Source organism: Symphodus melops (assembly GCF_947650265.1).
Source record: "Symphodus melops genome assembly, chromosome: 6".
Classification (NCBI taxonomy): domain Eukaryota; kingdom Metazoa; phylum Chordata; class Actinopteri; order Labriformes; family Labridae; genus Symphodus; species Symphodus melops.
Genome location: NC_136696.1, coordinates 27,442,324 through 27,465,626, shown reverse-complemented (window position 1 = coordinate 27,465,626; position 23,303 = coordinate 27,442,324). Strand labels below are relative to the sequence as shown.

The 23,303-nt window shown below is 41.7% G+C and overlaps 1 protein-coding gene across 1 annotated transcript; it reads right to left on the bottom strand.

Annotated features, from left to right (window-relative positions):
- Window positions 1-1,797: 1,797 nt before the first annotated feature.
- LOC306825854 (uncharacterized protein) lies at window positions 1,798-23,068 on the bottom strand (the record flags this gene model as incomplete). Its single annotated transcript, XM_079346808.1, has 4 exons — window positions 22,826-23,068; window positions 4,352-4,785; window positions 3,552-4,153; window positions 1,798-1,986 (listed from the first exon to the last, which is right to left on the bottom strand). Exons 2-4 carry the CDS (start codon window positions 4,542-4,544, stop codon window positions 1,798-1,800), a joined length of 984 nt encoding a protein of 327 aa, XP_079202934.1. The 5' UTR covers window positions 4,545-4,785; window positions 22,826-23,068.
- Between the last annotated feature and the right edge of the window lie 235 nt (window positions 23,069-23,303).

The following is a 23,303-nucleotide window of genomic DNA, read 5'->3' as shown; positions in this document are numbered from 1 at the left end:
TCTGTCTGTTTTCATGAATACTTACACTTCTTAATGCCTCAGCATATGTCACCTTGTTCAAAGTTTTGTACCTCTGTACTTCTTTAGCTTGAGTTTGGACCACACATCCAGCATATGCAGCACTATGCTCACCTCCACAGTTACAGCATTTTAACTTAGCATCCTTTTTACATTTACCATAATCATGTTCTTCTCCACATTTTGCACATCTCTGTTTCCATTTGCATTGTTGAGCTATGTGCCCTATTCTCTGGCATTTGAAACACCTTAGAGGTTGTGGAATATATTCCCTCACTTTATAGTTGAACCATCCTATATTGACTTCCAAAGGCATTGTCTTTTCAAAAACAAGCAGCACAGACAAACTATCATTCTTGACACCACCTTTATTTGTTTGGAGTCTTTGAGCTTCGAGTCCTTTACTGCCTTGCAACTCTTTCTTCACTTCTTCCATTGTCATCTCTAGAGGTACATTGGATATCACTCCTCTTGTTTTCTCAACCATTCCTGGTGAACTTTAATCTGACCTCCATCAAGATGATTCATTTTCATGATCTTCTCTTGTTGTTTCTTGTTCACTGCTGATATGAGAATTCTTCTGTTACCCAACAGTTTAGCATACTTGATCTTCCCTATTTCTTTCTCTATAGCTTTCGTCACCTTGACTGGATGAAAATGTCCCTTATCATTACTGAATGTAATGATAACTTTCAAATCCTCCTGCTTGTCACTTTGGGGTTTATTGTTCCCATTAGTTCTAGCTTTCAGTTTTTTTTAAACTTGTGTTGATGAGCCTTCTTCTCCACTACTTGCTACAGACCAGGATTTTTTCCTTGTAGCTTTCCGTTGACTAATCTCAATTTCTGAAGTCCATCCATCACCATCACCATCCGAAGTGTCACCCATAGCTACACTCACGGTACAGTTTGTTTGTAACCCGCTTTGTCCAAGTTTTCCTAACTGCTGCCAACGACGCTCCGTGCTTCCGCTCCACTGCTCAATCCACCGACACTGCCACCTATCTGCTCGGATGACTTCCACCGAGTGTCCTAAGAGTTGTCTCCTCCACTTGCGTCTTAGTCCCGCCCACCAGAGATGCACGGAGGAAACGAAGCCGAGGAGAGAGGACCGAGGAAATCAGCTTTAACACACATGAGACGTCATTTCCTCGACAGCGTCACATGACGCGACATCAGCTGATCACGTTCGGCTGTCAATCAGCCGAACAGCTGTTTATGTCCACACAGACACGCACTGTATTATTTCTCATCAAACACACGCACTGTATTATTTCTCATCAAACACACACAGTTACAGTGTTTAGTGTCTTTATCTGATAAAAAAAACACCTGAAGAACAACCTGCAGTCTGTTTCAAACCAAAAGGACAGTTTCTACTGACTAAAAGATTTCATTTTGAATTGTCTATAATTATTGATTATTATTAAACAGTTTGGACTGAACCTAGCCTGTATTTAGACACCGAACTCTGTATTTTATAAACAGATATTTATGTGTCAGGATACTGAAAATGATTGATTAGAATCTAAATGATGAAACGTTCAGAAGATAAATAATTCTCCCGTATTAAACTCTGCTCATGTTGAGAAGTTTCACTGAAGTCTGATCCTGTAGAGCGTCCAATCAATGAGTGATATATGAGAAGGGGGCGTGTCTGTCAGTGAAAAGACTTCCGTGAAGTCAGCTCTCGTGTCTCCTCGGTCATCGCTCCTCGGATCAGCCTCCTCTCTCCTCGATCCTCTCTCCTCCGTTCGCTATAAGAGCTTTGGGACGATCGTCAACATGGCGGCTTTGGAACTACTTCCGGTTCGGCCGAGGACTGAGGAGACTGCAAATAAGGGACTTGGGATCCACCCTTTGACATGTGGCTGCAGGAGCTGGGGATAAACCTACCAGTGATCCACGGCTGCCCCTGGCTGCATGAACATCCAAGGGTTGTCACAGAGCTCCATTTTATTTGCAAATCCTGTACTGCAGAGGAAACACATGTAAGGACTATCTTCTGTGTATCTCTTCTCTTGGAAATGTTTTTTCACAAACAGAGCAGCTGAAATATTTCATAAAGCACTCTGTGAGTCAGTAAATATCAAGACCAATATACAAAACACAACCAAAGAAATAAAAGACTTTATTTTATGTTTGGAACAAAGTCTTTTTTTTTTTTTTTTACATATAAAGCAAAACACAACCAAAGAAATATTGCAAACAAGACTTTATTTTATGTTTGGAACAAAGCTGTTTTTTTTAACAGATAAAGCAAAACAAATACAACGTATTTGTACATCATTTTTCAATAACTGTTTCAGAATGCAGAATTTATTTAATCATCATCAGACGTTGTCTGCTGGAAACATCAAAATTAAGTCTTATTTTGGAGTCTGTTTCGTGTTTTTTTTTTATCTGACCATCGTTAAGATGTGTCTGACCTTTTCTGATAGATTCCTACAGAAATTAATTGGCATTACAGACATTTTGAATTTTCTTCTTTCAAAAACAAGCATGTGACGTTTGGAACAATCACGTTGAGAGACCGTTTTTATAAAAATATGAACAACTCAATGGTCTCTCTCATGAGTGAACTGCCAGATGGCGTTTCAGAGTTTCAATGAGTGCAAATCTTTTACCACAAACTGAACAGCTATATGGTTTCTCTCCTGAGTGAACTGCCGAGTGTCGCCTCAGATTTGCATTCAGTGTAAATCTTTTACCACAAACTGAACAGCTAAATGGTTTCTCTGCTGCGTGAACTGGTGAGTGTCGCCTCAGATGTTCTTTTAGTGTAAAGCTTTTACCACAAACTGAACAGCTAAATGGTTTCTCTCCTGAGTGAACAGCCAAGTGTTCCCTCAAATGTCCATTTTGTTTAAATCTTTTACCAGAAAATGAACAGCTAAAGGGTTTCTCTACTGAGTGAACTGCAGAGTGTCGCCTCAGATCTCCATTTTGTGTAAATCTTTTACCACAAACTGAAAAGCTAAACGGTTTCTCTCCTGAGTGAACTGCAGAGTGTCGCCTCAGATGTCCATTTTGTTTAAATCTTTTACCACAAACTGAACAGCTAAATGGTTTCTCTACTGAGTGAACTGCCGAGTGTCGCCTCAGATTTTCTTTTAGTGTAAATCCTTTACCACAAACTGAACAACTAAATGGTTTCTCTCCTGAGTGAACTGCAGAGTGTCGCCTCAGATGTCCATTTCGTGTAAATCTTTTACCACAAACTGAACAGCTAAACGGTTTCTCTCCTGAGTGAACTGCCATGTGGGTCTTCAGATTTCCATTTTGTGTAAATCTTTTACCACAAACTGAACAATTGAAGGGTTTCTCCCCTGTATGGGTCCTCATGTGTTTAACAACTTCTGATTGGGAAGAAAACATTTTTTTACAAAGTGAACAGCTGATTTTTTTGCAATTCAAAAGTGTCACTCCTGTTTGGATTCCTTTTTGTTTTTTTGGTTTCTTTTGTCCGAAGCTTGTAGCACATTCAGAGGAGCCGACTGATATTTTAGCTGTATTACATATCACATTACTCACAGGTACATCTTTGTTTTGCACAGGGTTTAAATCTTCCTGAGGATTCCTGGAGCCCTCCAAAGCCCACCTTGTGTCATCTGTCTTTGATTCATAGAGTGAAGGGTTGTCAGGAGTATCTGCTATGTCTTTGTTTGGCAGAAGTTTTAAACCTTCCTGAGGTTCATCTCTCTCCTCCCAATCACCACTGTCATCAGTATCAGAACCAGAAAAGTCTGAAGTCTTGTCAGGAGTATCTGGCTGTAAATGACTGTCTGGATTAAAGTCCCTGCCTGGTTCTGCTCCTCCACAGTCCTCTCCGTCAGCTTCTGTTTTTATATGCTGTGTGTCTCTGCTCTCTTCACTTTGGTTTTCATGAAGCTGTGAAGACTGAGGTTTCTCTTCGTCTTCTTCTTCCGTCTTCACGGGGACAAGTTGGAATGTTAACATGCTGATATCAAACTCCTCTGACCCCTGAAGCTGCTCTCCTTCCTGTCTGCCCCACAGTTCCTTCTCTTCATCTTTAATTTGTGCTGAGTTTGGTGGCTCGCTCTGGTCCAGTCTAGGGCTCAGATCCTGCTGCTCAGGTGAAACCTCGTCTTGACTCACCACCAGCTGCTGCACATCTGTGAAAACAGTGAAATACATAAAGTTATAAAAACCTGAATTTACTAATCAGATGAAACCACTGATAGGACTACTTTATACAGGGTATGCACGAGATGTCTCAGTGGGCGGAGTCACGAGTGAGAGAATCAAAATCAAACAAACAGGTAATGTTCACATTTGAGTGGAAATAAAAAAGCATAAAAAACAAAACAAACCTAATCTGTGGAGGCAGACTCTAGGGTTGAAAGCAGAATCCAGCAGGTGGCGTTGTTGCTTCATTTCCCGTTTTAATCGACGGATTTCCTCCTCATATTCTGCTTTTGTTCTTTCAAACTGCTCCAGAATCTCTTCAGCAGCTGCAGACAGTCTCTGCTCGGTGAAAGCTCTCAGCAACTCAACTTCAGACATTTTAGAAAAATTGCGGCAACTTCTCCCCCCAAAACTCCGTTCATATTTCAAACTGACATTGTTGAGCCGTTACCATGGTTACCTTAAACATAGATGTGTAAAAAAAGTCCCCTTTTCACATAGCAGTCCGGTACGGATCAGTACAGTTTGGTTCGGTTAAGCCTGATCCTGTTTGTTTCCTCAGCCACCCACGTGTAAGCCGTATGCTATGTATGATAGCAGCTAACTGCTAACTGATAAACTCAACAAAAGGAGAAAAACGCTACTCAAAAAAAAAACCCAAGCTGGAAGACATCAAGCGGTTCATCCACTTTGTCACTAGCATGTGGATCTTTATCCCAAAACTCAATCCAGCTTTGTTTCAGTGAAGGCTGTGTGCCTCGAGGAGAAACAAACAGACGTGAATGATCACAGTCTGTGGTTTAAACACGGCGGGGTTTGGCTTATTGTTGTCAAACAGGAAGTGACGAATCTTTCAACCAATTCTTCTTCTTCTTCTTCTTCTTTTAGTTTACTGGCGGGTTACAAAGGTTCAAGGTTCAAGGTTCAAGGTTCTTTATTTGTCAAATATGCCACATGTTAAACATACAGCACAGATGAAATTGCATTCCCCCCCCCCCCCAGTGCAAACCTGCAGTGCATAAAAGAGCACTAAAGAAAAAACTAGCAATACTGTACAACAAATAACTTAACTAAAGACATTTGGACAACAAATAACGAACAACAGACAACAAATAACTTAACTAAAGACATTTGGACAACAAATAACGAACAACAGACAATCGACAGACAAGGCACTTGTGAGTGTTTCGCTTTGAGGTAGAATGTGGATAAATTACTATGAGGTAGATAAATTACAGTATTAACAATATAAACAGAGTGCAGATTAAAATACGAAGTTAAAGTGAGGTAGTGTACAGTAGTGCAAATAGCAAATTACTATGAGGTAGATAAATTACAGTATTAACAATATAAACAGAGTGCAGATTAAAAATACAAAGTTAAAGTGAGGTAGTGTGCAATAGTGCAATAGCATAGTCAATACAGTTCAATAACGGCTGTGCAGAGTTTTTAGGGTGCGTGAATTAGTGGAGCATGCGGGGGGTGGAGGAAGGGGGTGATGCCAGGTCCTGTAGGGGCAGACTGTGGCAGGATGAAGGGGGGGGATGGGGGGCAGAGGGGGCAGAGGGGTGAGGGAGGGTAGTGATGGGGATGGAGGGCAGAGGGGGCAGAGGGATGAAGGAGGGTAGAGAACTGAGGGCAGAGGGTGGAGGAGGCGGAGGGGGGATGGGGGCAGGGGCAGGAAAGGGGATGAGTGGACGAAAGGGGGGGAGGGCAGGGAGGGAGTTGAGTCTCCTGACAGCCTGGTGGAATAAACTGTTCTTGAGCCTGCTGGTTCGAGCACGGAGACTCCGCAGTCTCTTCCCAGACGGCAGCAGGCTGAAGAGGCTGTAGGACGGGTGGGTGGGGTCACCTGCAATCCTGGTGGCTTTGCGGGTGAGACGTGTGTTGTAAATGTCCAGAAGGGGGGGAAGAGAGACACCAATGATCTTCTCAGCTACTCTCACGATGCGCTGCAGAGTCTTACGGCAGGACACGGTGCAGGCGCCGTACCACACAGTGATGCAGCTGGACATGATGCTCTCAATGGTGCCTCTGTAGAACGTGTGCAGGATGGAGGATGGGGCTCTCGCTCTCCTCAGTTTGCGGAGGAAGTAAAGGCGCTGGTGAGCTTTTTTGGCCAGTGATGCAGAGTTGAGGCTCCAGGACAGGTCTTCAGAGATGTGCACACCCAGGAACTTGGTGCTGCTCACCCTCTCCACTGCAGCACCGTCGATGGTCAGAGGAGCATGCTGGGTGTGCGTTCTCCTGAAGTCCACAACAATCTCCTTCGTCTTCTCCACGTTCAGATGGAGATTATTGTCCTTGCACCACAAGGCCAGCCTGCTCACCTCACTCCTGTAGATTGACTCATCGTTGTTATTGATGAGACCCACCACAGTCGTGTCGTCCGCAAACTTAACGAAGAGGTTGGAGCTGGAAGATGGGGCGCAGTCATGGGTCAGCAGAGTGAAGAGGAGGGGGCTCAGCACACATCCTTGGGGGGCCCCCGTGTTCATCATGATGGTGCTGGAGGTGTTGCTGCCGACCCGGACTGCCTGTGGTCTCCCTGTCAGGAAGTCCAGCAGCCAGTTGCACATGGAGGTGCTTAGGCCCAGGTTGTCCAGTTTGTGGATGAGCTGCTGCGGGATGATAGTGTTGAATGCTGAGCTGAAGTCGATGAACAGCATTCTGACGTGGGCGTCCTTGGTCTCCAGGTGGGTGAGGGCTGAGTGGAGGGCAGTGGAGATGGCGTCATCAGTCGATCGGTTAGGCCGATATGCAAACTGGTAGGGGTCCAGGGTGGAGGGGAGGGCAGACTTGATGTGCTGCATGACCAGCCGCTCGAAGCACTTCATGAGGATGGGGGTTAGTGCGACCGGGCGGTAGTCATTGTAGCAGGATGGAGACGACTTCTTGGGGACCGGGATGATGGTGGTGGCTTTGAAGCATGTGGGGACAACAGCTTGGCTCAGTGACGTGTTGAAGATGTCGGTGAGGACATCTGTGAGCTCCTCAGCACAGTCTCTCAGGACACGACCTGGGATGTTGTCAGGACCTGGCGCTTTCCGTGCATTTGTTCTCTGGAGGGATCGCTTCACGCTATCCCGGGAAAGCGTCAGTACCTGGTCGCCAGGAGAAGGTGGCGTCTTCTGTGCTGGGGTGCTGTTGTCTGCCTCAAAACGAGCAAAGAAGTTGTTGAGGTTGTTTAGCAGAGAGGTGGAGCTGTCACAGGTCTGCGGAGGGGGCTTGTAGTCCGTGATGGTCTGGACCCCCCGCCACAGGTTCCTGGTGTCTCTGCTGTCGGTGAACCGGTCTGCGATCCTCCTGGAGTATTGCCTCCTGGCCAATCTGATGCCTCGTGACAGGTTGGCCCTGGCAGTCCTTAGGCCCACCGCGTCCCCAGCTCTGAAGGCAGTGTTCCTGGCCTTCAGGAGCCTGTGGACTTCACCTGTCAGCCATGGCTTCTGATTGGCCCGAATGGTGAAGGTCTTGGTTACCGTGACATCGTCCATGCACTTTTCCATGTAGGACGTGACGGTCTCTGTGTACTCCTGGAGGTCGGTGATGTTGTTGTTGGTGGCTGCTTGTTTAAACATGTTCCAGTCAGTGGTGGAGAAGCAGTCCTGGAGTGCTTCTGTGGACCCCTCAGGCCACACCCGTACCCGCTTCCTAACTGGTTTGGTGACTTTAACCAGTGGCCTGTATGCTGGCATTAGCATAACAGTGGTGTGGTCTGAGGCTCCGATGTGGGGGAGGGGGAGGGCTTTGTAGGCCCCTTTGTTTACAGTGTAAACATTGTCCAGAATATTGTTACCTCTAGTGGGAAACTTGATGTGACCATGAAGTTGTGGAAGCACACTTTTGGGGTTTGCGTGGTTGAAATCCCCAGCCAGGATGAGAAAGGCATCAGGGTGTGCTGTCTGCTGCTCACTGATGTGCTTGTGGAGATAATTCAGAGCCTCACTCCTGTTGTTGGTGGAGCCAGGAGGGATGTAAATTGCTACCAGCAATATGGCACTAAATTCCCTCGGCAGGTAGAATGGCCGGCATTTAATAACCATAAACTCCACGACTGGTGAGCAGTGCTTACATACTACCACCGCGTCACGGCACCAGGCATCACTGATGTAAACACACAGACCCCCGCCGCGAGTTTTACCACCCTCGACGAGCACTCTGTCTGCCCGGTAGCATGTTAGCCCGGCTAGCTGAATAGCATGGTCCGGAACACTGTCATGAAGCCATGTTTCCACAAAAACAAAAACACAAGACTCACTCACAGTCCTGGAAGTTGTCCGGAGCAAGCGAATATAATCTAGTTTATTGTCCAGCGAGCGTACGTTGGCCAGAGTGATGGTCGGGATAGCCGGCCGGTGAGGGCTAGCCGCTAGCCTAGCCCGGATACCTCCACGCTTCCCCCTCTTCTGCTTCCTTGTATTCCGACAGTGGCGCTTCCACTGTGGGCTGGTTGCAGGAGTGGGGGTCGGTGATCGAGCAGGCCTCCGGAGCAGACCGCAGTCCCGTAGCTCTTCCGCTAGCACTGCATTAACCTCCGTATTTGTGGTTTTACCGATGTCAAGCAGAACCTCACGGGTGAATGTGCGCCTTGGGGTTAGTGGGGTTAGTGGACGCGACGAAGACAGACAATTACACACAGATAAACAGCCTAAAAAACATAAAAACGCAGGTTTGCCGGGAGAGAGAGGAGCCGCTGCGTGCACCCGCGCCGCCATCTTGGCGTAACATATCTAAAAGAGGTGTATACCGCCACCTACTGTACCGGAGTATGGAGCTTGAGTTTATACTTCTCTATTTAATATCAAGTAAATGAAATAAAATAAAATAATAATAAAAAAACCCCCAACACATTAATAACTAAATAACGACCTAAATCCAACTATATATCTCTTTATCTTTCAAAAATTGTATCACAGCTTTCTGTGTTTTCTTGATTCCTTCTCCTGTAGTTCCAAGTAATCCTTCAATACTCCATTTCCTTCCTACCTCTCTTATCTGATTTAGTCTGATCCTCATTCTTCTATATTTTTTGCAATGGAACAATATGTGTTCAACATGTGACTCCACATTCCTCACATTCATCTGTTTCTCTTTTACCTAACAAAAACATTGTGTTATTCAACCCTGTATGGTCAAATCTCATTTTATTTACAATTGTCTCCTTTCTTCTATTTTTCCTATTTACTCCTCGTGTATTTATAGATTTCTGTAAATTGTAACATTTCCTCCCATTTTTATTCCTGTCCCACCTGACTTGCCATTTCTTTGTTATTTTTTTTTTGATCAATGTCTTAATTTCGCCTTTACCAAAAGGTACATCTATAAATATTCAGATTTTAGAAGAAATTTTAGCTATTTCATCTGCTTTTTCATTTCCTTTAACTCCTACATGTGCAGGTACCCAACAGAATCTCACATCTATAAGAAGTTTATGTAGTCTAAACAAACTTTGATGAATTTCTAACATAAAATCTTCTCTATCCGATATCTTGTGACTAGAAGGACCATTTTATGACCAACTTATGACCATTTCTTATGACTAGAATTTTCTGTGAAATGTATTTCAACATTTATAGCGCACAATATTGGAAAATGATCACTTCCTATGTTTGTATTATTTTCTATATTCCACTCACAAGAGTGTGCAAAGTTATTAGAAACTAAAGTGAGATCAATACAAGATACTGAGTTAGATCGTATATCAATTCTTGTACCATTTCCATTATTTAGACAAACTAACTGCCTAACATCCATCAATTCTTCCACTACTCTGCCATTACTGTCTGTATGCTTACTTCCCCAGAGATTATTATGTGCATTGAAGTCTCCACACCATATTTCTCTCCCTTTTCCTCGTCTCATTATGTCTTCTAATATTTTCAGATTTAATAATTTACAAGGATTGTACATGTTAATTATTGTTATATTTCCATCTGATTTACATATTTCAATGATCACACATTCTATATCGGATGAGGTTGATATTCTTCTGAATGGTATTCCATCTTTTACAAATGTTGCACAACCCCCTCCCTGATTTCCATCTCGATCAAACCTAACAGACTCATATCCAGGTAAAATGAAATCAAGGTGAGGCCTAAGCCAGGTTTCTTGAATGCAAACAACATCAGGTCTCATTTCAGATTCTGTTACAAACCTTTTAAATTCTTGTCCATTTGCAATCAAGCTCCTAGCATCCCATTGTAAAATCAGGAACACCGTCACTAGATTAAGTGGTATTCTGAGAACCCTCCTCATTTGCACCCCTCAACATACGATGCATGTCTTCAGCTTTTAAATCTTTGATATCTAGAAACTCCTCTGCAGCTTCTACTACTGTCTTAATTCAATCACTCTTTCTTTCTTGTCGTGTTGCAACATTAATTATGTTTCATATAAAAGCTACAAAACTTTCCTTCTCCACTATCAAGGTGTTCTCCTTAACTTTGCACTTATGATTGCGTTGCTGCTGTACTGTAGTCAATCTTCCAGGGGGAGTAGATTCTGTACCTGCCCGCTGGGGACCTGCATTCCTCACATTTCCATCTGTGTTTGTATGAAACTCATTTAGACTATTCTGTCTGTTTTCATGAATACTTACACTTCTTAATGCCTCAGCATATGTCACCTTGTTCAAAGTTTTGTACCTCTGTACTTCTTTAGCTTGAGTTTGGACCACACATCCAGCATATGCAGCACTATGCTCACCTCCACAGTTACAGCATTTTAACTTAGCATCCTTTTTACATTTACCATAATCATGTTCTTCTCCACATTTTGCACATCTCTGTTTCCATTTGCATAGTTGAGCTATGTGCCCTATTCTCTGGCATTTGAAACACCTTAGAGGTTGTGGAATATATTCCCTCACTTTATAGTTGAACCATCCTATATTGACTTCCAAAGGCATTGTCTTTTCAAAAACAAGCAGCACAGACAAACGATCATTCTTGACACCACCTTTATTTGTTTGGAGTCTTTGAGCTTCGAGTCCTTTACTGCCTTGCAACTCTTTCTTCACTTCTTCCATTGTCATCTCTAAAGGTACATTTGATACCACTCCTCTTGTTTTCTCAACCATTCCTGGTGAAAGTACTTTAATCTGACCTCCATCAAGATGATTCATTTTCATGATCTTCTCTTGTTGTTTCTTGTTCACTGCTGATATGAGAATTCTTCTGTTACCCAACAGTTTAGCATACTTGATCTTCCCTATTTCTTTCTCTATAGCTTTCGTCACCTTGACTGGATGAAAATGTCCCTTATCATTACTGAATGTAATGATAACTTTCAAATCCTCCTGCTTGTCACTTTGGGGTTTATTGTTCCCATTAGTTCTAGCTTTCAGTTTTTTTTAAACTTGTGTTGATGAGCCTTCTTCTCCACTACTTGCTACAGACCAGGATTTTTTCCTTGTAGCTTTCCGTTGACTAATCTCAATTTCTGAAGTCCATCCATCACCATCACCATCCGAAGTGCCACCCATAGCTACACTCACGGTACAGTTTGTTTGTAACCCGCTTTGTCCAAGTTTTCCTAACTGCTGCCAACGACGCTCCGTGCTTCCGCTCCACTGCTCAATCCACCGACACTGCCACCTATCGGCTCGGATGACTTCCACCGAGTGTCCTAAGAGTTGTCTCCTCCACTTGCGTCTTAGTCCCGCCCACCAGAGATGCACGGAGGAAACGAAGCCGAGGAGAGAGAACCGAGGAAATCAGCTTTAACACACATGAGACGTCATTTCCTCGACAGCGTCACATGACGCGACATCAGCTGATCACGTTCAGCTGTCAATCAGCCGAACAGCTGTTTATGTCCACACAGACACGCACTGTATTATTTCTCATCAAACACACGCACTGTATTATTTCTCATCAAACACACACAGTTACAGTGTTTAGTGTCTTTATCTGATAAAAAAAACACCTGAAGAACAACCTGCAGTCTGTTTCAAACCAAAAGGACAGTTTCTACTGACTAAAAGATTTCATTTTGAATTGTCTATAATTATTGATTATTATTAAACAGTTTGGACTGAACCTAGCCTGTATTTAGACACCGAACTCTGTATTTTATAAACAGATATTTATGTGTCAGGATACTGAAAATGATTGATTAGAATCTAAATGATGAAACGTTCAGAAGATAAATAATTCTCCCGTATTAAACTCTGCTCATGTTGAGAAGTTTCACTGAAGTCTGATCCTGTAGAGCGTCCAATCAATGAGTGATATATGAGAAGGGGGCGTGTCTGTCAGTGAAAAGACTTCCGTGAAGTCAGCTCTCGTGTCTCCTCGGTCATCGCTCCTCGGATCAGCCTCCTCTCTCCTCGATCCTCTCTCCTCCGTTCGCTATAAGAGCTTTGGGACGATCGTCAACATGGCGGCTTTGGAACTACTTCCGGTTCGGCCGAGGACTGAGGAGACTGCAAATAAGGGACTTGGGATCCACCCTTTGACATGTGGCTGCAGGAGCTGGGGATAAACCTACCAGTGATCCACGGCTGCCCCTGGCTGCATGAACATCCAAGGGTTGTCACAGAGCTCCATTTTATTTGCAAATCCTGTACTGCAGAGGAAACACATGTAAGGACTATCTTCTGTGTATCTCTTCTCTTGGAAATGTTTTTTCACAAACAGAGCAGCTGAAATATTTCATAAAGCACTCTGTGAGCAGGTCAGTAAATATCAAAACACAACCAAAGAAATAAAAGACTTTATTTTATGTTTGGAATAAAGTCTTTTTTTTTTTTTTTTTACATATAAAGCAAAACACAACCAAAGAAATATTGCAAACAAGACTTTATTTTATGTTTGGAACAAAGCTGTTTTTTTAACAGATAAAGCAAAACAAATACAACGTATTTGTACATCATTTTTCAATAACTGTTTCAGAATGCAGAATTTATTTAATCATCATCAGACGTTGTCTGCTGGAAACATCAAAATTAAGTCTTATTTTGGAGTCTGTTTCGTGTTTTTTTTTTATCTGACCATCGTTAAGATGTGTCTGACCTTTTCTGATAGATTCCTACAGAAATTAATTGGCATTACAGACATTTTGAATTTTCTTCTTTCAAAAACAAGCATGTGACGTTTGGAACAATCACGTTGAGAGACCGTTTTTATAAAAATATGAACAACTCAATGGTCTCTCTCATGAGTGAACTGCCAGATGGCGTTTCAGAGTTTCAATGAGTGCAAATCTTTTACCACAAACTGAACAGCTATATGGTTTCTCTCCTGAGTGAACTGCCGAGTGTCGCCTCAGATTTGCATTCAGTGTAAATCTTTTACCACAAACTGAACAGCTAAATGGTTTCTCTGCTGCGTGAACTGGTGAGTGTCGCCTCAGATTTTCTTTTAGTGTAAAGCTTTTACCACAAACTGAACAGCTAAATGGTTTCTCTTCTGAGTGAACTGCCGAGTGTCGCCTCAGATGTCCATTTTGTGTAAATCTTTTACCACAAACTGAACAGCTAAATGGTTTCTCTTCTGAGTGAACTGCCGAGTGTTGCCTCAGATGTCCATTTTGTGTAAATCTTTTACCACAAACTGAACAGCTAAATGGTTTCTCTTCTGAGTGAACTGCCGAGTGTTGCCTCAGATGTCCATTTTGTGTAAATCTTTTACCACAAACTGAACAGCTAAATGGTTTCTCTACTGAGTGAACTACAGAGTGTCGCCTCAGATGTCCATTTTGTGTAAATCTTTTACCACAAACTGAACAGCTAAATGGTTTCTCTACTGAGTGAACTACAGAGTGTCGCCTCAGATGTCCATTTTGTGTAAATCTTTTACCACAAACTGAACAGCTAAATGGTTTCTCTACTGAGTGAACTGCAGAGTGTCGCCTCAGATCTCCATTTTGTGTAAATCTTTTACCACAAACTGAAAAGCTAAACGGTTTCTCTCCTGAGTGAACTGCAGAGTGTCGCCTCAGATGTCTATTTTGTTTAAATCTTTTACCACAAACTGAACAGCTAAATGGTTTCTCTACTGAGTGAACTGCAGAGTGTCGCCTCAGCCCTTCATTTAGTGTAAATCCTTTACCACAAACTGAACAACTAAATGGTTTCTCTCCTGAGTGAATTGCTGAGTGTCGCCTCAGATTTTCTTTTAGTAGAAATGTTTTACCACAAACTGAACAGCTAAATGGTTTCTCTCCTGAGTGAACTGCAGAGTGTCGCCTCAGATCTCCATTTCGTGTAAATCTTTTACCACAAACTGAACAGCTAAACGGTTTCTCTCCTGAGTGAACTGCCATGTGGGTCTTCAGATTTCCATTTTCTGTAAATCTTTTACCACAAACTGAACAATTGAAGGGTTTCTCCCCTGTATGGGTCCTCATGTGTTTAACAACAGCTGTTTGGGAAGAAAACATTTTTTTACAAAGTGAACAGCTGTTTTTGTTGCAATTCAAACGTTTCACTGCTGTTTCGATTCCTTTTTGTTTTTTTGTTTTCTTTTGTCCGAAGCTTGTAGCACATTCAGAGGAGCTGACTGATATTTTAGCTGTATTACATACCACATTACTCACAGGTACATCTTTGTTTTGCACAGGGTTTAAATCTTCCTGAGGATTCCTGGAGCCCTCCAAAGCCCACCTTGTGTCATCTGCCTTCGATTCAGAGTGTGAAGGGTTGTCAGGAGTATCTGGTTTGTCTTTGTTTGGCAGAAGTTTTAAACCTTCCTGAGGTTCATCTCTCTCCTCCCAATCACCACTGTCATCAGTATCAGAACCAGAAAAGTCTGAAGTCTTGTCAGGAGTATCTGGCTGTAAATGACTGTCTGGATTAAAGTCTCTGCCTGGTTCTGCTCCTCCACAGTCCTCTCCGTCAGCTTCTGTTTTTATATGCTGTGTGTCTCTGCTCTCTTCACTTTGGTTTTCATGAAGCTGTGAAGACTGAGGTTTCTCTTCGTCTTCTTCTTCCGTCTTCACGGGGACAAGTTGGAATGTTAACATGCTGATATCAAACTCCTCTGGCCCTTGAAGCTGCTCTCCTTCCTGTCTGCCCCACAGTTCCTTCTCTTCATCTTTAATTTGTGCTGAGTTTGGTGGCTCGCTCTGGTCCAGTCTAGGGCTCAGATCCTGCTGCTCAGGTGAAACCTTGTCTTGACTCACCACCAGCTGCTGCACATCTGTGAAAACAGTGAAATACATAAAGTTATAAAAACCTGAATTTACTAATCAGATGAAACCACTGATAGGACTACTTCATACAGGGTATGCACGAGATGTCTCAGTGGGCGGAGTCACGAGTGAGAGAATCAAAAATCAAACAAACAGGTAATGTTCACATTTGAGTGGAAATAAAAAAGCATAAAAAACAAACCTAATCTGTGGAGGCAGACTCTAGGGTTGAAAGCAGAATCCAGCAGGTGGCGTTGTTGCTTCATTTCCCGTTTTAATCGACGGATTTCCTCCTCATATTCTGCTTTTGTTCCTTCAAACTGCTCCAGAATCTCTTCAGCAGCTGCAGGCAGTCTCTGCTCGGTGAAAGCTCTCAGCAACTCAACTTCAGACATTTTAGAAAAATTGCGGCAACTTCTCCCCCCAAAACTCCGTTTATATTTCAAACTGACATTGTTGAGCCGTTACCATGGTTACCTTAAACATAGATGTGTAAAAAAAGTCCCCTTTTCACATAGCAGTCCGGTACGGATCAGTACAGTTTGGTTCGGTTAAGCCTGATCCTCTTTGTTTCCTCAGCCACCCACGTGTAAGCCGTATGCTATGTATGATAGCAGCTAACAGCTAACTGATAAACTCAACAAAAGGAGAAAAACGCTACTCAAAAAAAAAACCCAAGCTGGAAGACATCAAGCGGTTCATCCACTTTGTTACTAGCATGTGGATCTTTATCCCAAAACTCAATCCAGCTTTGTTTCAGTGAAGGCTGTGTGCCTCGAGGAGAAACAAACAGACGTGAATGATCACAGTCTGTGGTTTAAACACGGCGGGGTTTGGCTTATTGTTGTCAAACAGGAAGTGACGAATCTTTCAACCAATTCTTCTTCTTCTTCTACTTCTTTTAGTTTACTGGCGGGTTACAAACATATCTAAAAGAGGTGTATACCGCCACCTACTGTACCGGAGTATGGAGCTTGAGTTTATACTTCTCTATTTAATATCAAGTAAATGAAATAAAATAAAATAATAATCAAAAAAACCCAACACATTAATAACTAAATAACGACCTAAATCCGACTATATATCTCTATATCTTTCAGAAATTGTATCACAGCTTTCTGTGTTTTCTTGATTCCTTCTCCTGTAGTTCCAAGTAATCCTTCAATACTCCATTTCCTTCCTACGTCTCTTATCTGATTTAGTCTGATCCTCATTCTTCTATATTTTTTGCAATGGAACAATATGTGTTCAACATGTGACTCCACATTCCTCACATTCATCTGTTTCTCTTTTACCTAACAAAAACATTGTGTTATTCAACCCTGTATGGTCAAATCTCATTTTATTTACAATTGTCTCCTCTCTTCTATTTTTCCTATTTACTCCTTGTGTGTTTATAGATTTCTGTAAATTGTAACATTTCCTCCCATTTTTATTCCTGTCCCATCTGACTTGCCATTTCTTTGTTATTTCTTTTTTGATCAATGTCTTAATTTCGCCTTTACCAAAAGGTACATCTATAAATATTCAGATTTTAGAAGAAATTTTAGCTATTTTATCTGCTTTTTCATTTCCTTTAACTCCTACATGTGCAGGTAACAGAATCTCACATCTATAAGAAGTTTATGTAGTCTAAACAAACTTTGATGGATTTCTAACATAAAATCTTCTCTATCCGATTTCTTGTGACTAGAAGGACCATTTTATGACCAACTTATGACCATTTCTTATGACTAGAATTTTCTGTGAAATGTATTTCAACATTTATAGCGCACAATATTGGAAAATGATCACTTCCTATGTTTGTATTATTTTCTATATTCCACTCACAAGAGTGTGCAAAGTTATTAGAAACTAAAGTGAGATCAATACAAGATACTGAGTTAGATCGTATATCAATTCTTGTACCATTTCCATTATTTAGACAAACTAACTGCCTAACATCCATCAATTCTTCCACTACTCTGCCATTACTGTCTGTATGTTTACTTCCCCAGAGATTATTATGTGCATTGAAGTCTCCACACCATATTTCTCTCCCATTTCCTCGTCTCATTATGTCTTCTAATATTTTCAGATTTAATAATTTACAAGGATTGTACATGTTAATTATTGTTATATTTCCATCTGATTTACATATTTCAATGATCACACATTCTATATCGGTTGAGGTTGATATTCTTCTGAATGGTATTCCATCTTTAACAAATGTTGCACAACCCCCTCCCTGATTTCCTTCTCGATCAAACCTAACAGACTCATATCCAGGTAAAATGAAATCAAGGTGAGGCCTAAGCCAGGTTTCTTGAATGCAAACAACATCAGGTCTCATTTCAGATTCTGTTACAAACCTTTTAAATTCTTGTCCATTTGCAATCAAGCTCCTAGCATTCCATTGTAAAATGAGGAACACCATCACTAGATTAAGTGGTATTCTGAGAACCCTCCTCATTTGCACCCCTCAACATACGATGTATGTCTTCAGCTTTTAAGTCTTTGATATCTAGAAACTCCTCTGCAGCTTCTACTACTGTCTTAATTCGATCACTTTTTCTTTCTTGTCGTGTTGCAACATTAATTACTTTACATATAAAAGCTACGAAACTTTCCTTCTCCACTATCAAGGTGTTCTCCTTAACTTTGCACTTATGATTGCGTTGCTGCTGTACTGTAGTCAATCTTCCAGGGGGAGTAGATTCTGTACCTGCCCGCTGAGGACCTGCATTCCTCAAATTTCCATCTGTGTTTGTATGAAACTCATTTAGACTATTTTGTCTGTTTTCATGAATACATACACTTCTTAATGCCTCAGCATATGTCACCTTATTCAGAGTTTTATACCTCTGTACTTCTTTAGCTTGAGTTTGGACCACACATCCAGCATATGCAGCACTAGGCTCACCTCCACAGTTACAGCATTTTAACTTAGCATCCTTTTTACATTTACCATAATCATGTTCTTCTCCACATTTTGCACATCTCTGTTTCCATTTGCATAGTTGAGCTATGTGCCCTATTCTCTGGCATTTGAAACACCTTAGAGGTTGTGGAATATATTCCCTCGCTTTATAGTTGAACCATCCGATTTTGACTTCCAAAGGCATTGTCTTTTCAAAAACAAGCAGCACAGACAAACTATCATTCTTGACACCACCTTTATTTGTTTGGAGTCTTTTAGCTTCGAGTCCTTTACTGCCTTGCAACTCTTTCTTCGAGGAGAGGAGACGCGACATCAGCTGATCACGTTCAGCTGTCAATCAGCCGAACAGCTGTTTATGTCCACACAAACACACACTGTATTATTTCTAATCAAACACACACACTGTATTATTTCTCATCAAACACACACACTGTATTATTTCTAATCAAACACACACACTGTATTATTTCTAATCAAACACACACACTGTATTATTTCTAATCAAACACACACACTGTATTATTTCTAATCAAACACACACACTGTATTATTTCTCATCAAACACACACACTGTATTATTTCTAATCAAACACACACAGTTACAGTGTTTGGTGTCTTTACCTGATAAAAAAAACACCTGAAGAACAACCTGCAGACTACTCATAACCAAAAGGACAGTTTCTACTGACTAAAAGATTTCATTTTGAATTGTCTATAATTATTGATTATTATTAAACAGTTTTGACTTAACCTAGCCTGTATTTAGACATCGAACTCTGTATTTTATAAACAGATATTTATCTGTCAGGATAATGAAAATGATTGATTAGAATCTAAATGATGAAACGTTCAGAAGATAAATAATTCTCCCGTATTAAACTCTGCTCATGTTGAGAAGTTTCACTGAAGTCTGATCCTGTAGAGCGTCCAATCAATGAGTGATTTACGAGAAGGGGGCGTGTCTGTCAGTGAAAAGACTTCCGTGAAGTCAGCTCTCGTGTCTCCTCGGTCATCGCTCCTCGGATCAGCCTCCTCTCTCCTCGATCCTCCGTTCGCTATAAGAGCTTTGGGACGATCCTCAACATGGCGGCTTTGGAACTACTTCCGGTTCGGCCGAGGACCGATGACCGAGGAGACTGCAAATAAGGGACTTGGGATCCACCCTTTGACATGTGGCTGCAGGAGCTGGGGATAAACCTACCAGTGATCCACGGCTGCCTCTGGCTGCATGAACATCCAAGGGTTGTCACAGAGCTTTTATTTGCAAATCCTGTACTGCAGAGGAAACACATGTAAGGACTATCTTCTGTGTATCTCTTCTCTTGGAAATATTTTTTCACAAACAGAGCAGCTGAAATATTTCATAAAGCACTCTGTGAGCAGGTCAGTAAATATCAAGACCAATTTACAAAACACAACGAAAGAAATAAAAGACTTTATTTTATGTTTGGAACAAAGATTTATTATTTTTTTTTCATATAAAGCAAAACACAACCAAAGAAATATTGCAAACAAGACTTTTTTTTATGCTTGGAAAAAAGTTGTTTGTTTTTTACAGATAAAAGTAAAACAAATACAACGTATTTGTACATCATTTTTCAATAACTGTTTCAGAATGCAGAATTTATTTAATCATCATCAGACGTCGTCTGCTGGAAACATCAAACTTAAGACTTATTTTGGAGTCCGTTTCGTGTGTTTTTTAATCTGACCATCGTTAAGATGTGTCTGACCTTTTCTGATAGATTCCTACAGGAATTAATTGGCATTACAGACATTTTGAATTTTCCTTCTTTCACAAACAAGCATGTGACGTTTGGAACAATCACGTTGGGAGACTGTTTTTATAAAAATATGAACAACTCAATGGTCTCTCTCATGAGTGAACTGCCAGGTGGTGTTTCAGAGTTCTAGTGTGTGCAAATCTTTTACAACAAACTGAACAACTAAATGGTTTCTCTTCTGCGTGAACTGCAGAGTGTCGCCTCAGATCTCTATTTAGTGTAAATCTTTTACCACAAACTGAACAGCTAAATGGTTTCTCTCCTGAGTGAACTGCAGAGTGTCGCCTCAGATCTCCATTTTGTGTAAATCTTTTACCACAAACTGAACACCTAAACGGTTTCTCTCCTGAGTGAACTGCAGTGTGTCGCCTCAGAGCTCGATTTAGTGTAAATCTTTTACCACAAACTGAACAGCAAACTGGTTTCTCTTCTGAGTGAATTGCCGAGTGTTGCCTCAGATGTCCATTTAGTGTAAATCTTTTACCACAAACTGAACAGCTAAATGGTTTCTCTTCTGAGTGAATTGCCGAGTGTCTCCTCAGATTTTCTTTTAGTGGAAATGTTTTACCACAAACTGAACAGCTAAAAGGTTTCTCTCCCGAGTGAACTGCCATGTGGTCCTTCAGTCTTCCATTTCGTGTAAATCCTTTACCACAAACTGAACAGCTAAATGGTTTGTCTTCTGAGTGACCTGCCATGTGAGACTTCAAATGTTCATTTAGTGTAAATCTTTTACTACAAACTGAACAGCTAAATGGTTTCTCTTCTGAGTGAATTGCAGAGTGTCGCCTCAGCCCTCCATTTCGTGCAAATCCTTTACCACAAACTGAACAGCTAAATGGTTTCTCTTCTGAGTGAACTGCCATGTGAGACTTCAAATGTTCATTTAGTGTAAATCTTTTACTACAAACTGAACAGCTAACTGGTTTCTCTCCTGAGTGAATTGCCATGTGGTCCTTCAGATTTCCATTTCGTGTAAATCTTTTACCACAAACTGAACACTTGAAGGGTTTCTCCCCTGTGTGGGTCCTCATGTGTTTAACAACAGCTGATTGGGAAGAAAACATTTTTTTACAAAGTGAACAGCTGATTTTTTTGCAATTCAAACGTTTCTCTCCTGTTTGGATTCCTTTTTGTTTTCTTGGTTTCTTTTGTACGAAGCTTGTGGCACATTCAGAGGAGCTGACTGATATTTTAGTTGTATTACATACCACATTACTCACAGGTACATCTTTGTTTTGCACAGGGTTTACATCTTCCTGAGGATTCCTGGAGCCCTCCAAAGCCCATCTTGTGTCATCTGCCTCTGATTCAGAGTGTGAAGGGTTGTCAGGAGTATCTGCTATGTCTTTGTTTGGCAGAAGTTTTAAACCTTCCTGAGGTTCATCTCTCTCCTCCCAATCACCACTGTCATCAGTATCAGATCCAGAAAAGTCTGAAGTCTTGTCAGGAGTATCTGGCTGTAAATGACTGTCTGGATTAAAGTCTCTGCCTGGTTCTGCTCCTCCACAGTCCTCTCCGTCAGCTTCTGTTTTTATATGCTGTGTGTCTCTGCTCTCTTCACTTTGGTTTTCATGAAGCTGTGAGATTTGAGGTTTCTCTTCGTCTTCTTCTTCCTTCTTCACGGGGACAAGTTGGAATGTTAACATGCTGATATCAAACTCCTCTGGCCCTTGAAGCTGCTCTCCTTCCTGTCTCCCCCACAGTTCCTTCTCTTCATCTTTAATTTGTGCTGAGTTTGGTGGCTCGCTCTGGTCCAGTCTAGGGCTCAGATCCTGCTGCTCAGGTGAAACCTCGTCTTGACTCACCACCAGCTGCTGCACATCTGTGAAAAAAGTGAAATTCATAAAGTTATAAAAACCTGAATTTACTAATCAGATGAAACTGAGTCCCTGGAAGCCTGTTATTTATGATCTTATTTACACAACATTAACTCTCTTCAAGTGTCAGAGATGACGTCTTCACCATTTGTTGAGATTTGGTCATTTTGTAACTGCTATCTGCGGACATGTGGAGCTGCACAACTCGAGTGGTCAGCCTGCAAATAACACTAAAAACGGCCGTAATCCGTACGCAGTCCCTGGAGGAAACAGTGACATTCACAGAGCCGTGCTTGAACCTACAACTTTTCTGACTTTGGTCAACAGGTAAAAGGCAGCCATGACACCACCCTGGCTGATTGTAGGAGACGAAAACAAACATTGGTATCTATTTGACAAGCCCCTCCCCCTCAGCTTGTTTCTTCAGGGTCAGATGGTGAAATTTTGGTTCAATATATTTGATCAACACAGTGACATTCACACAATCCTGCAACACAAATATTTCTCGCTCGTAGGGAAAAGTCAATCAAACAAACAGGTAATGTTCACATTTGACTGGAAATAAAAAGCATAAAAAACCAAAACAAACCTAATCTGTGGAGGCAGACTCTAGGGTTGAAAGCAGCATCCAGCAGGTGGCGTTGTTGCTTTAATCGACGGATTTCCTCTTCATATTCTGCTTTTGTTCCTTCAAACTGCTCCAGAATCTCTTCAGCAGCTGCAGACAGTCTCTGCTGGGTGAAAGCTCTCAGCAACTCAGCTTCAGACATTTTAGAAAAATCGCGGCAACTTCTCTCTTCAAAACTCCGTTTATATTTCAAACTGACATTGCTGATCCGTTACCATGGTTACCTTAAACATAGATGTGTAAAAAAAAAGCCCCCTTTCCACATAGCAGTCCGGTACGGATCAGTACAGTTTGGTTCGGTTAAGCCTGATCCTGTTTGTTTCCTCAGCCACCGACGTGTAAGCCGTATGCTATGTATGATAGCAGCTAACCGCTAACAGCTAACCGCTAATAAACTCAACAAAAGGAGAAAAACGCTGGAAGACATCAAGCGGTTCATCCACTTTGTCACTAGCATGTGGATCTTTATCACAAAACTCAATCAAGCTTTGTTTCAGTGAAGGCTGTGTGCCTCGAGGAGAAACAAACAGACGTAAATGATCAGTCTGTGGTTTCTTCTTCTTCTGGAGTTTTACGGCAGTTGGCGTTCTTATGTTGCAATACTGCCCTCTGCTGAATTTAAACGGTCATGTCTCCTCCTCTTTTTGAATTATTGGAGTTACAGTGTCTTGATGAGTCCAGTCTTGAACAAAAATCTGACAATCACTTTCCTCCCTTCATCCTTCCACACCGTAAAATGTCTTCAATGTTGATTTCTATTGCCCATCTCAGTCTATGGTTTAAATACAGGGCGGGGTTTTGCTTACAGTTGTAACACAGGAAGTGACGAATCTTTCAACCAATCAGCGG